The sequence below is a fragment of the Balearica regulorum genome, chromosome 17 (assembly GCF_011004875.1).
Source record: "Balearica regulorum gibbericeps isolate bBalReg1 chromosome 17, bBalReg1.pri, whole genome shotgun sequence".
NCBI lineage: Eukaryota > Metazoa > Chordata > Aves > Gruiformes > Gruidae > Balearica > Balearica regulorum.
The window spans coordinates 10,742,684-10,756,209 of record NC_046200.1 but is presented as its reverse complement, the minus strand read 5'-3'; the positions used below and the strand labels follow the sequence as shown (position 1 = coordinate 10,756,209).

At 59.8% G+C, this 13,526-nt stretch overlaps 1 gene segment (V, D, J or C); it reads left to right on the top strand.

Annotated features, from left to right (window-relative positions):
* The first annotated feature begins 3,436 nt into the window (after window positions 1-3,436).
* On the top strand, window positions 3,437-3,977 carry LOC142604306 (Ig lambda chain V-1 region-like). The segment is given in 2 exon segments: window positions 3,437-3,515; window positions 3,652-3,977. Coding segments are annotated over 2 exon segments (372 nt in total).
* Window positions 3,978-13,526: the final 9,549 nt, after the last annotated feature.

The following is a 13,526-nucleotide window of genomic DNA, read 5'->3' as shown; positions in this document are numbered from 1 at the left end:
CCGAGGACGAGGCTGTCTATTACTGTGGTGGCTACGATGGCAGCAGCAGTGGTGTCAGGTGACAATGAGCAATAGGAAGTGAACCACAAACTGTAAAATCAGGGGAAGGTTTTCAGCCCTTCTCCCTCATGGCTGATGAGAGTTGTGGCTGTGGGGCTGGAGCAGGTTCCCGTCCCCTCTGCATGGCCATGGCTGTGAATGTCTGCCCTTCCGTGTCCCAGAGCACTGAAGGTGACTTCATGGTGGAGACCATTGTCCCTGTCCTTACAAAGTTCCCAGTGTGGCCTTCTTGCCCGTCCCACTGCCTCTTGCTACTGATGATTATGTCCTCCTGCTGCTGCCAGAGCTGCCCCTGTGATGGAATGCGTTGTGCCGGGCTGTGCTCCCAGAATGTGCCTCTGACTGTGGCTGGGTCCGTTCTCCTCCAAATGTTGCATTCCCCATCCCGCTGCCCGGGGAGGGCTGTGCTGGTGGGGCACTGGCTGACCCCCGTCTTCTCCCCTCTCTTCTCTCCCTCTCCAGGTTCCCTGGTCCAGGCAGCGCTGACTCAGCCGCCCCCGGTGTCAGCGAACCTGGGACAAACCGTCCAGATCACCTGCTCTGGGCTTAGCAGCAGCAGCAGCTACAGCGATCGTGTTGCGTGGTTCCAGCAGAAGGTTCCTGGCACTGCCCCTGTCACGGTGATCTATAATGGCAACAACAGACCCTCAGACATCCCTTCACGATTCTCTGGAACCTATTCCGGCTCCACGGCCACGTTAACCATCACTGGGGTCCAAGCCGAGGACGAGGCTGTCTATTACTGTGGTAGCTACGATGGCAGCAGCAGTGGTTTCCGGTGACAATGAGCAATAGGAAGTGAGTCACAAACTGTAAAATCAGGGGAAGGTTTTTAGCCCTTCTCCCTTCTGGCTGATGAGAGTTGTGGCTGTGGGGCTGGAGCATGTTCCTGTCCCCTCTGCATGGCCATGGCTGTGAATGTCTGCCCTTCCGTGTCCCAGAGTACTGAAGTGACTCCGTGGCTGGGGACAATTTTCCCTGTCCTTACAAAGTTCACAGTGTGGCCTTGTCTGCCACCTAAGTGCCTCTTGCTACTGATGACCATTTCCTCCTGCTGCTGCCAGAGCTGCCTCTGTGCTGGGGCGTGTTGTGCTGGGCTCTGCTCGCAGAATGTGCCTCTGACTGTGGCTGGGTCCATCCTGCTCCGACCACGACATTCCCATTCATGCTGCCCAGGGAGGGCTGTGCTGGTGGGGCACAGGCTGACCCCCGTCTTCTGCCCTCTCTCTCCTCTCCCTCTCCAGGTTCCCTGGTCCAGGCAGCGCTGACTCAGCAGCCCTCGGTGTCAGCGAACCTGGGACAAACCGTCCAGATCACCTGCTCCGGGCTTTACAGTGACAGCAGCTACAGCAGCTATGCTGGCTGGTACCAGCAGAAGGTTCCTGGCACTGGCCCTGTCACTGTGATCTATGGTGGCAACAGCAGACCCTCGGGCATCCCTTCGCGATTCTCCGGCTCCAAATCCGGCACCACGGGCACGTTAACCATCACTGGGGTCCAAGCCGAGGACGAGGCTGTCTATTACTGTGGTGGTGCAGACAGCAGCTATAATGGTGACACAGAGCAACAGGGAAGTGACACAAACCCCCCCTCCGCCATCGCAGGGGCCAGTTAGGAGTCTCTGCTGTCCCCGTTTGATGGTGGGGCCGGTCCCTGCCATGGCCCTGCGCTGTGCTGCAGGTGGCTCTGCCTGGCGTCCCAGCTTCGCCATCCCTTAGAGCCCCAGGTCTGTGCCCGTCCCCTGGCATTTGAGGATGAGAGGGGACAGGATGGATGGGAAGGGATGGATAGGGTATTTCCATTGGAAGACTATGATCATCTAGTCCAACTACCTGACCTCTTCAGGGCTGACGGAAAGTTAAAGCCTGTTATTAGAGGGCATTATCCAAATGCCTCTAGAACACTGACAGGCTTGGGGCATCAGCCACCTCTCCAGGAAGCCTGTGCCAGTTGCTGACCACCCTCTCAGTAAAGAAATGCTGGGATGACCCCCAGCAGACCTGTGTCTGCCCTGCACTGCACGACCGAGATCCCCCTGTGCTCCCCAGCTGGCACCCAGGGCCCTGCCAGATTCCTCCCTGCCCTCCTCCCAGCCCAGCTGAGCCAGGACCCCCAGGGCATCACCCCAGGGGGGTTCAGCCCTGCTGAAACTGCATGCCCAGCACCAAGGGGTGGGAACGTGCCATGGGCTGGGGAGCTGGGCCAAAGTTTTGCCTTCAAACCCTGGGAGGGGATGTTTCCCAGGGGTGCAGCAGCTCCAGGGCTGTGTGAGGCTGCCAGGGCAGAGCAGGGTTGGCTGGCGGACGCTCTGTCATGTCTCAAGAGGAGCCCACAGGCTACTCCAGCGTCGGCTGTGTTTGCACTACTGGCCCCCTGGGAAGCCCCGGCCCTGAGCAACGTCTCACCATGGCCCCATGACAGGAAGGGGCTGCCCACTACACTCACTCCATCACCGTGCTGTGCTGTGGGACCCCAGGACTGGTGCTAAAGCTGAGGACAAAGGTGCTGGCTCCACTGTGTCATGGGGTGCCACTTGTTCCTGCGTCCCCATGAATGTGACGGGGCAGTGGACATGGGCTGGGTTGAGGATGTGTGGTAGGGCCAGGCTTTGGGCAGGGGTAATGGCCCCATGGGGGCTGCATTTGTGCTGTTGGGAGCTGCCGTGTGGGCAGCCAGGTCGCAGGTGGCCTTGTCCCCCAGCTCTGTGCACGGAATCATGGTGTTGGGGGGGACAGCCACGCACCGTGGGCTGGGGCCAGGAGGGCACGGGCAGGGCTGCACCACCCCAATGAGCTCCACGTTAAGGTCCGGGGTGCTCACTGGTCACAGATAACATCAGCTGAGGAGCTGGAAGGGATGGATGGGGGCTTTGCTCCTGCCTTTTCCCAGCTCTTCCCCCATGGGAGACCCTAGTTGGGTCCAGCTGACCCCAAAAATCCGCCCTAGTGGCAATAGCCTGGGCAAGGTCTTATCCTTCCATCCTGGGCACAGGCACTGGCATGTCTGCTCCTTGCAACCCATGGTGGAAATGTTGGAGCTATGGGTGCTGCCAGCCCCCCCACACACACATGTGCCCCAGCGCCCCGCTCTCCCACACCCTTTGGCCCTGCAGCCGCTCGGCCCAGGCCGGGGATGGGAGGTTCCGTGCTGGCGGGTTTTGGGCTCTGAGCTGGGACGTGTCTCTGCTCTGTGCCCGCCCGGGGACAAGCCCCACTGCATCTGGGGTGGTGGGGCTGGGCGGGGAGCGGGGAGGGAGCTGGGAGAGAGGCGCGGGCAGGATCCGGCCCTGAGCGCGGGCTCAGATTTGCATGGAGGGGCCGAGCCTTGCGCCAGCAGGGGCTTAAAAGGGAGTCGGGGTCCGCAAAAGAGCTCCATCGGCGTGGGGACACGGAGCTGGTGGGATCGCGCCATGGCCTGGGCTCCTCTTCTCCTCGTGGTGCTCGTCCACAGCTCAGGTGCCCTGGCCAGACTCGCTGCACCCGGCCGGACCCTCTGGGCACAGGGGCCTCATCCTGCTGCCTGGGGAGGGCTGTGCTGGTGGGGCACTGGCTGACCCCCGTCTTCTGCCCTCTCTCTCCTCTCCCTCTCCAGGTTCCCTGGTCCAGGCAGCGGTGACTCAGCCGCCCTCGGTGTCAGCGAACCTGGGACAAACCGTCCAGATCACCTGCTCTGGGCTGGACAGCAGCAGCTATGGTAGCAATGGTGGTTGGTACCAGCAGAAAGTTCCTGGCACTGGCCCTGTCACTGTGATCTATTACGGCAACAGCAGACCCTCAGGCATCCCTTCGCGATTCTCTGGAACCTCTTCCGGCTCCACGAACACGTTAACCATCACTGGGGTCCAAGCCGAGGATGAGGCTGTCTATTACTGTGGTGGCTACGACAGCAGTGGCATTTATGGTGTCTGGGGACAATGAGTAATACTAAGTGGACATAGACTCTAAAATCAAGGGGTTTCTCCATTCTATTTGATCAGAGTTGTGGGTGTGGGGCTGAGGTAGTTCCTGTCTCCTCTGCATGGCCATGGCTGTGATTGTCCTCACTTTTGTGTTTCAGAGCACTGAAGGTGAGTCCGTGGCTGGAGACCATTGTCCCTGTCCTTACAAAGTTCACAGTGTGGCCTTCTTGCCCATCCCATTGCCTCTTGCTACTGATGATTATGTCCTCCTGCTACTGCCAGAGCTGCCTCTGTGCTGGGGCGTGTTGTGCTGGGCTCAGCTCCCAGAATGTGCCTCTGACTCTGGCCGGAGCCATCCTGCTCCGACCACGACATTCCCATTCGTGCTGCCCGGGGAGGGCTGTGCTGGTGGGGCACTGGCTGACCCCCGTCTTCTCCCCTCTCTCTCCTCTCCCTCTCCAGGTTCCCTGGTCCAGGCAGCGCTGACTCAGCCGCCCTCGGTGTCAGCGAACCTGGGACAAACCGTCCAGATCACCTGCTCCGGGCTTTACAGCAGTGGCAATGCTGGCTGGTTCCAGCAGAAGGTTCCTGGCACTGGCCCTGTCACTGTGATCTATAATGGCAACAGCAGACCCTCGGGCATCCCTTCGCGATTCTCCGGCTCCAAATCCGGCACCACGGGCACGTTAACCATCACTGGGGTCCAAGCCGAGGACGAGGCTGTCTATTACTGTGGTGGTGCAGACAGCAGCTATAATGGTGACACAGAACAACAGGGAAGTGACACAAACCCCCCCTCCTCCATCACAGGGGCCAGTTAGGAGTCTCTGCTGTCCCTGTTTGATGGTGGGGCCGGTCCCTGCCATGGCCCTGCGCTGTGCTGCAGGTGGCTCTGCCTGGTGTCCCAGCTTCGCCATCCCTTAGAGCCCCAGGTCTGTGCCCGTCCCCTGGCATTTGGGGAGGGGATGACTGCCAGCAGCCCTGTTCCTGCCCCTCTCCCTCGCTACACCAAGACCCCCTTTGTGACTGGCACCTTCTCCCCACCACCCTTTTGCCTTCCCTGGGAGCTGCCGTGAGGCACAGAAATGTCCCATGGCTCCTGCAGCCAAAGGGCTCCGGCTGGAGCCGTGCGGCATGGAGGGAGCGTGGCGCTGCTGGGCTGTTGCAGAGGCCCTTATGCTGCGGGGACGTTCAAGGCCTGGGCAGGGGGAGGGCAGGGCAGAGGAGCCGTAGGTGGTGCCACGGCTGCGGGGTGGCCGGTGCGCCTGGGTGCAGGCTCGGGGAGCCCAGCTGGCCTGGGGCTGCAGGTGAGGGGTGCCCGGCCGTGCGTGGGCAGGACATGCCTGCAGCAAGGTCTCTGCCCTGCTCCTGAGCATCACCGTGGGGGAGTTCAGCCTGCTGAAACCTCGGCCCCATCACAGATAGGCAGGACCATGCTGCCGGCTGAGGGGCCAGGACCACGCTTCACCTTCAAACCCTGGGATGAGGAGTTTGGGGGAGCAAAGCCCTGCTGGTGGGAAGCTCGGGGAGCTGACAGTCTCCCAAGGGCTGCAGACCAGTTTGCAGGTCTACGCCCAGGGACACTGCCCACTGGGGCTGTCCCACAGGCACCACGACGTGCCCTGGGGATTGCCCGTGAGAGGCCTGAGCCCAGCCAGAGGGTGCTGGGCTGTGGGGCTGGGCATGGGCTCCTTTGCTCGCCCAAGGCCGTGACCGGCTACAAGAAGTGCCAGGCAGGAGGAAGGCTGCAGCTGGATCCGAGGGAAGGAGGGCGGGAATGGAGGGGTCTGTCCCAACGCCTGGGACTGGGGGGCAGAAAGGCCTTGCTGCTGCCCTGCTCCATGTGCCCACACCTGTCTGCAGCTGGTGCTGCCCCGGCCCCTCTGTGCTCTGGGTGGTGCGGGCAGGATGCAGCCCTGAGCGCGGGCTCAGATTTCCATGGAGGGGCCGAGCCTGGGCGGGCAGGGGCTTAAAAGGGAGTTGGGGTCTGCAAAACAATCCTGTTGACGAGGGGACATGGAGCTGGTGGGATGGCACCTTGGCCTGGGCCCCTCTTCTCCTCGTGGTGCTCGTCCACAGCTCAGGTGCCCTGGCCAGACTCGCTGCACCCGGCCGGATCCTCTGGGCACAGGGGCTTCGTGCCGCTGCTCGGGGAGGGCTGTGCTGGTGGGGCACTGGCTGACCCCCATCTTCTCCCCTCTCTCTCCTCTCCCTCTCCAGGTTCCCTGGTCCAGGCAGCGGTGACTCAGCCGCCCTCGGTGTCAGCGAACCCGGGACAAACCGTCCAGATCACCTGCTCTGGGATTAGCAGCAGCTACAGCTACAGCTATGCTGGCTGGTACCAGCAGAAGGTTCCTGGCACTGTTCCTGTCACTGTGATCTACCAGAGCAGCAACAGACCCTCGGGCATCCCTTCGCGATTCTCCGGCTCCAAATCCGGTACCACGGGCACGTTAACCATCACTGGGGTCCAAGCCGAGGACGAGGCTGTCTATTACTGTGGTGGCACCGACAGCAGCAGTGGTGCTGGTGTAGCAACCTTGAGAGATGTGGAAGTGAGGTACAGAGGACTTTTAAAATTGGGGGGTTCTGCCTTCCTACCTCATGGCTGAGCAGGGCTGTGGGACTGCGGCAGGTTTCTGTAAGTCCATGGCTTTAAATGTGCACTTTTGTGTACCAGGCCATGCAGGAGGTGACTCTGGAGCTGTGGTGGGCCCATCATCTTGTCCCTACAGAACACGTGGCATTGCCTTGTCCCCAGCCCCACTGCCTCTTTCTGCTGGCAGCTCCGTCCTGCTGGCTCATAGGGCCCCAGGGCTCTGGTGTGGGGCGCTGTGTGCAGAGGTCTGGTTTCCTCAGTGGCCTCATGGTCTTTGGGCACAGGGGCCCCGTCCCACTGCCCGGGGAGGGCTGTGCTGGTGGGGCACTGGCTGACCCCCGTCTTCTCCCCTCTCTCTCCTCTCCCTCTCCAGGTTCCCTGGTCCAGGCAGTGGTGACTCAGCCGCCCTCGGTGTCAGCGAACCTGGGACAAACCGTCCAGATCACCTGCTCTGGGATTAGCAGCAGCTACAGCAGCTATGCTGGCTGGTACCAGCAGAAGGTTCCTGGCACTGCCCCCGTCACTGTGATCTATAGTGACAACAAGAGACCCTCGGGCATCCCTTCGCGATTCTCCGGCTCCACGTCTGGCACCACGGTCACGTTAACCATCACTGGGGTCCAAGCTGAGGCCGAGGCTGTCTATTACTGTGGCAGCAGGGACAGCAGCAGCTATGGTGTCTGGGGACAATGTATAGTAGGAACTGAGTCAGAAACTGAGCCTCTAAATTCAGGGGAAGGTTTTCAGCCCTTCTCCCTCCTAACCAAGCAGAGTTGTGGGTGTGTGGGTGGGGCAGGTTTCTGTCTCCTCTGCATGACCATGGCTATCAATGTCCTCCCTTTCGTGTCTGACAGCACTGGAGGTGTCTTCGTGGCTGGGGACCACTGTCCCTGTTTCTAAAAAAGTTTCCAGTGTGTCCTCTGCCACCCCAGTACCTCTTGCTACTGATGACCATGTCCTCCTGCTACTGCCAGAGCTGCCTCTGTGCTGGGATGCATTGTGCCAGGCTGTGCTCCCAAAATTTGCATGAGTTGTGTCTGTGTCCATTCTCTTCCAAACGTTGCATTCCCCATCCCACTGCCCGGGGAGGGCTGTGCTGGTGGGGCACAGGCTGACCCCCGTCTTCTCCCCTCTCTCTCCTCTCCCTCTCCAGGTTCCCTGGTCCAGGCAGCGCTGACTCAGCCGCCCTCAGTGTCAGCGAACCTGGGACAAACCGTCCAGATCACCTGCTCTGGGCTTAGCAGCAGCAGCAGCTACAACTATGCTGGCTGGTACCAGCAGAAGGTTCCTGGCACTGGCCCTGTCACTGTGATCTATAGCAGCAACCAGAGACCCTCAGGCATCCCTTCGCGATTCTCCAGCTCCATATCCGGCACCACGCGCACGTTAACCATCACTGGGGTCCAAGCCGAGGACGAGGCTGTCTATTACTGTGGTGCCATCGACAGCAGCAATAATGCTGTCATAGTGATACAGGAAGATGTGGAAGCGAGCTCTTTTGAGTTAAAAAAATGGAGTTTTTCTGCCTTTCTCCCCCATGGCTGAGCAGGGCTGTTGTGCTGGGCCAGGTTCCTGTCCCCATCCAAGTACATGAGTGTGAATGTTGTCCTGACTGTACCATGCCATGCATGAGGTGACTCTGGGGCCATGGGCGCTTCATGTGTGTCCCTACAGACGGCATGGCATTGCCTTGTCTGCAGCCCCATCCTCCTCCTGCTGGTGAAGTTCCTCTGTGAAGGGATGCTCTGACCTGGCAGGGTTCTGCTCCCCCATAGCACACCCACACCCCCTCCGGGGCCCTTCTCCAGCTTGGGCACTCCTTGCCCCTGCTTCTGCCAGCTCTCCACACAGGGGACCAGGGCTCTGCCCTGGGGTATTGTATGTGTTGCTCTAGGTCCCTATGTGGCATCAGGACCTCATAGAACAGGGGCCCTGTCTCCATCCTGCTGCCCAGGAGGTGCTGACCCCCGTCTTCTCCCCTCTCTCCCTCTCCAGGTTCCCTGGTCCAGGCAGCGGTGACTCAGCCACCCTCGGTGTCAGCGAACCCGGGACAAACCGTCCAGATCACCTGCTCTGGGGTTAGCAGCAGCTACAGTGATGATGTTGGCTGGTTCCAGCAGAAGGTTCCTGGCACTGGCCCTGTCACTGTGATCTATGACAGTGACAACAGACCCTCAGGCATCCCTTCACGATTCTCTGGAACCTATTCTGGCTCCACGGCCACGTTAACCATCGCTGGGGTCCAAGCCGAGGACGAGGCTGTCTATTACTGTGGTAGCTACGACAGCAGCAGCTATGGTGTCTGGGGACAATGCGTAATAGGAACTGAGCCTCTAAAATCACAGGAGGGTTTTCAGCCCTTCTCCCTCCTAACCAAGCAGAGTTGTGGGTGTGTGGGTGGGGCAGGTTTCTGTCTCCTCTGCATGACCATGGCTATCAATGTCCTCCCTTTCGTGTCTGACAGCACTGGAGGTGTCTTCGTGGCTGGGGACCACTGTCCCTGTTTCTAAAAAAGTTTCCAGTGTGTCCTCTGCCACCCCAGTACCTCTTGCTACTGATGACCATGTCCTCCTGCTACTGCCCGAGCTGCCTCTGTGCTGGGACGTGTTGTTAAGTTAGCAGCAGCTATCCTTATGCTGGCTGGTACCAGTGGAAGACACCTGTCAGTGCCCCTGTCCGTGTGATCAGCTACAACAGCAACAAACCGTTGGACATCCCTCTGTGATTCTCTGAATCCACATTTAGCTCCACGGCCACGTTAACCATCACTGGGGTCCAAGCCGAGGACGAGGCTGTCTATTACTGTGGTGGCATCGACAGCAGCAGCTATGGTGTCGGGGGCCAATGAGTAATAGGAAGTGAGACACAGACTCCAAAATAAGTGGAAGCTTTTCTGCCTTTTCCCTTCTGGCTGATCAGTGTTGTGGCTGTGTGGCTGGAGCAGGTTCCTGTCCCCTCTGCACGGCCATGGCTGTGAATGCCCTCCCTTTCATGTTCCAGAGCACTGAAGGTGACTCTGTGGCTAGGGACCAATGTCGCTGTCCCTACAAAAGTCACACTGTGTTCTTGTCTGCCACCTAAGTGCCTCTTGCTACTGATGACCATGTCCTCCTGCTGCTGCCAGAGCTGCCCCTGTGATGGAATGCGTTGTGCCGGGCTGTGCTCCCAGAATGTGCCTCTGACTGCGGCTGGGTCCGTTCTCCTCCAAATGTTGCATTCCCCATCCCGCTGCCCGGGGAGGGCTGTGCTGGTGGGGCACTGGCTGACCCCCGTCTTCTCCCCTCTCTCTCCTCTCCCTCTCCAGGTTCCCTGGTCCAGGCAGCGGTGACTCAGCCGCCCTCGGTGTCAGCGAACCTGGGACAAACCATCCAGATCACCTGCTCTGGGAGCAGCTACAACTATGCTGGCTGGTACCAGCAGAAGGTTCCTGGCACTGCCCCTGTCACTGTGATCTATAGCAGCAACCAGAGACCCTCGGGCATCTCTTCGCGATTCTCTGGCTCCAAATCTGGCACCACGGTCACGTTAACCATCACTGGGGTCCAAGCCGAAGACGAGGCTGTCTATTACTGTGGTGGCAGCGACGGCAGCAGTGATTGTCAGGGTCATGGTGATTCTGAGATTAGTTTTTGCCCTGCTGTTCATTGCTATGCCTCCCCTTCATGGGGAAGAGCTGCAGAGGGTGGGCAGTTGGTGCCTTTTTGCATTTGTGCCTGTTCTGACTCTACCTTTGCAGCATTTTGTCTGCATTCCCTCTGGATCTCCTGCTCCAGGATAAACAACTACTGTGGCTGGTTCCAGCATAAAATATGTGGCTGGGCCCTTGTTGCTGGGATATATTTAAGCAACAAGAGACCCTCGAGTGTCCCTTTGTAATTCTCCTAACCCTAGTTTGGCTCCACGGACACGTTAACCACCACTGGGGTCCAAGCCGAGGGCGAGGTTGTCTATTACTGTAGTGGCTACGACAGCAGTGGCAGGTACGGCTTCTGATGACAATGATTAATAGGAAGTGGCACACAGACTGGAAAGTCAGGGGAAGGTTTTCAGCCCCCCTCATGGCCGAAAAGATCTGTGCCTATGCGGCTGAGGTAGATCCCATCCCCTCTGCATGACCATGGCTGTGATTGTCCTCACTTTTGCGTTCCAGAGCACTGAAGGTGACTATGGCTGGAGACCATTGTTCCTGTCCTTACAAAGTTCACAGTGTGGCCTTCTTGCCCGTCCCATTGCCTCTTGCTACTGATGACCATGTCCTCCTGCTACTGCCAGAGCTGCCTCTGTGCTGGGACGTGTTGTGCTGGGCTCAGCTCCCAGACTCTGCCTGTGATGTCTCCAGGTCCATACTCCTCCAATTGTGGCATTCCCATTCATGCTGCCCGGGGAGGGCTGTGCTGGTGGGGCACAGGCTGACCCCCGTCTTCTCCCCTCTCTCTCCTCTCCCTCTCCAGGTTCCCTGGTCCAGGCAGTGCTGACTCAGCCGCCCTCGGTGTCAGCGAACCTGGGACAAACCGTCCAGATCACCTGCTCTGGGCTTAGCAGCAGCAGCAGCTACAGCGATCGTGTTGCGTGGTTCCAGCAGAAGGTTCCTGGCACTGCCCCTGTCACGGTGATCTATAATGGCAACAGCAGACCCTCAGACATCCCTTTGCGATTCTCTGGCTCCAAATCCAGCACCACGAACGCTCTAAACCATCACTGGGGTCCAAGCTGAGGACGAGGCTGTCTATTACTGTGGTGCCATCGACAGCAGTGGCAGCTACGGTGTCTGGGGACAATGAGTAGTAGTAAGTGAGACACACACTCTAAAATCAGAGGAAGGTTTTCAGCCCTTCTCACTCCTATTCGATCAGAGTTGTGCATGTGAGGCTGAGGTAGTTCCTGTCTCCGCTGCATAGCCATGGCTGTGAATTTCCTCGCTTTTGCATTGCGGAGCACTGAAGGTGACGATGGCTGGAGACCATTATTCCTGCCCTTACAAAGTTCACAGTGTGGCCTTCTTGCCCATCCCACTGCCTCTTGCTGCTGATGACCATGTCATCCTGCTGCTGCCAGAGCTGCCTCTGTGCTGGGGCGTGTTGTGCTGGGCTCAGCTCCCCAAATTTGCCTCTGACTGCAGCCGGGTCCATTCTCTAACTGTGGCATTCCCACTCATGCTGCCCGGGGAGGGCTGTCATCTTCTCCCCTCTCTCTCCTCTCCCTCTCCAGGTTCCCTGGTCCAGGCAGCGCTGACTCAGCCGCCCTCGGTGTCAGCGAACCTGGGACAAACCGTCCAGATCACCTGCTCCGGGCTTTACAGCAGTGGCAATGCTGGCTGGTTCCAGCAGAAGGTTCCTGGCACTGGCCCTGTCACTGTGATCTATGGTGGCAACAGCAGACCCTCGGGCATCCCTTCGCGATTCTCCGGCTCCAAATCCGGCACCACAGGCACGTTAACCATCACTGGGGTCCAAGCCGAGGACGAGGCTGTCTATTACTGTGGTGGCTGGGACAGCAGCAGTACTGATCTCCTGGCGACACCAAGCCACAGGCAAGTGAGACCTTGAGTGTCAAAGAGGTTGGTTTTTATCTCCTCCTTCATCTCAGCCAGGCAAGGCCCTCTCCCCAGCTTTGGGGTTTTCCCTTTTCCCTCCTGGGGTCCTTCCCCGTGTTCCCTGTGGCTGAGGGCTCTGTGTCCCCAGTGATGGGGCCCTGGTGCTGGACGGGCCCTGGCAGGGCTCGTCCCCCCTGCCCAATATCCACGTGAGGGGCAGAGGAGCCTGGGACAGCATTGGGAGCTGGAGCCTGCGGAGCTGCCTGGGAAAGGCTTTGCCACATTCCTGCTCCCCCAGGCTGCGGGTTGCCTGGGGCCCTGCAGCATTGCAGTGGCCTCCTGTGCGTGGGCTGTGTGCGTGGGTGTTTGCCAGCCCGGGGGAGCCTCACACACTGCAGCTGGGCAGGGAGAGCTTCTGCCACAGCCCCGTGCGCTCACGTGGCTCTGGCCGAGCTGCCCCCAGTGTCTGCGTCCCTGGGACAAACCACCTAGATGTGCTCCGGGACTAGCAGTGCTGTTGGCTGGTTCCAGCAGAAGGTTCCTGGCACTGGCCCTGTCACTGTGATCTATGGTGGCAACAGCAGACCCTCGGGCATCCCTTCGCGATTCTCCGGCTCCAAATCCGGCACCACGGCCACGTTAACCATCACTGGGGTCCAAGCCGAGGACGAGGCTGTCTATTACTGTGGTGGTGCAGACAGCAGCTATAATGGTGACACAGAGCAACAGGGAAGTGACACAAACCCCCCCTCCTCCATCACAGGGGCCAGTTAGGAGTCTCTGCTGTCCCTGTTTGATGGTGGGGCCGGTCCCTGCCATGGCCCTGCGCTGTGCTGCAGGTGGCTCTGCCTGGTGTCCCAGCTTCGCCATCCCTTAGAGCCCCAGGTCTGTGCCCGTCCCCTGGCATTTGGGGAGGGGATGACTGCCAGCAGCCCTGTTCCTGCCCCTCTCCCTCGCTACACCAGGACCCCCTTTGTGACTGGCACCTTCTCCCCACCACCCTTTTGCCTTCCCTGGGAGCTGCCGTGAGGCACAGAAATGTCCCATGGCTCCTGCAGCCAAAGGGCTCCGGCTGGAGCCGTGCGGCATGGAGGGAGCGTGGCGCTGCTGGGCTGTTGCAGAGGCCCTTATGCTGCGGGGACGTTCAAGGCCTGGGCAGGGGGAGGGCAGGGCAGAGGAGCCGTAGGTGGTGCCACGGCTGCGGGGTGGCCGGTGCGCCTGGGTGCAGGCTCGGGGAGCCCAGCTGGCCTGGGGCTGCAGGTGAGGGGTGCCCGGCCGTGCGTGGGCAGGACATGCCTGCAGCAAGGTCTCTGCCCTGCTCCTGAGCATCACCGTGGGGGAGTTCAGCCTGCTGAAACCTCGGCCCCATCACAGATAGGCAGGACCATGCTGCCGGCTGAGGGGCCAGGACCACGCTTCACCTTCAAACCCTGGGA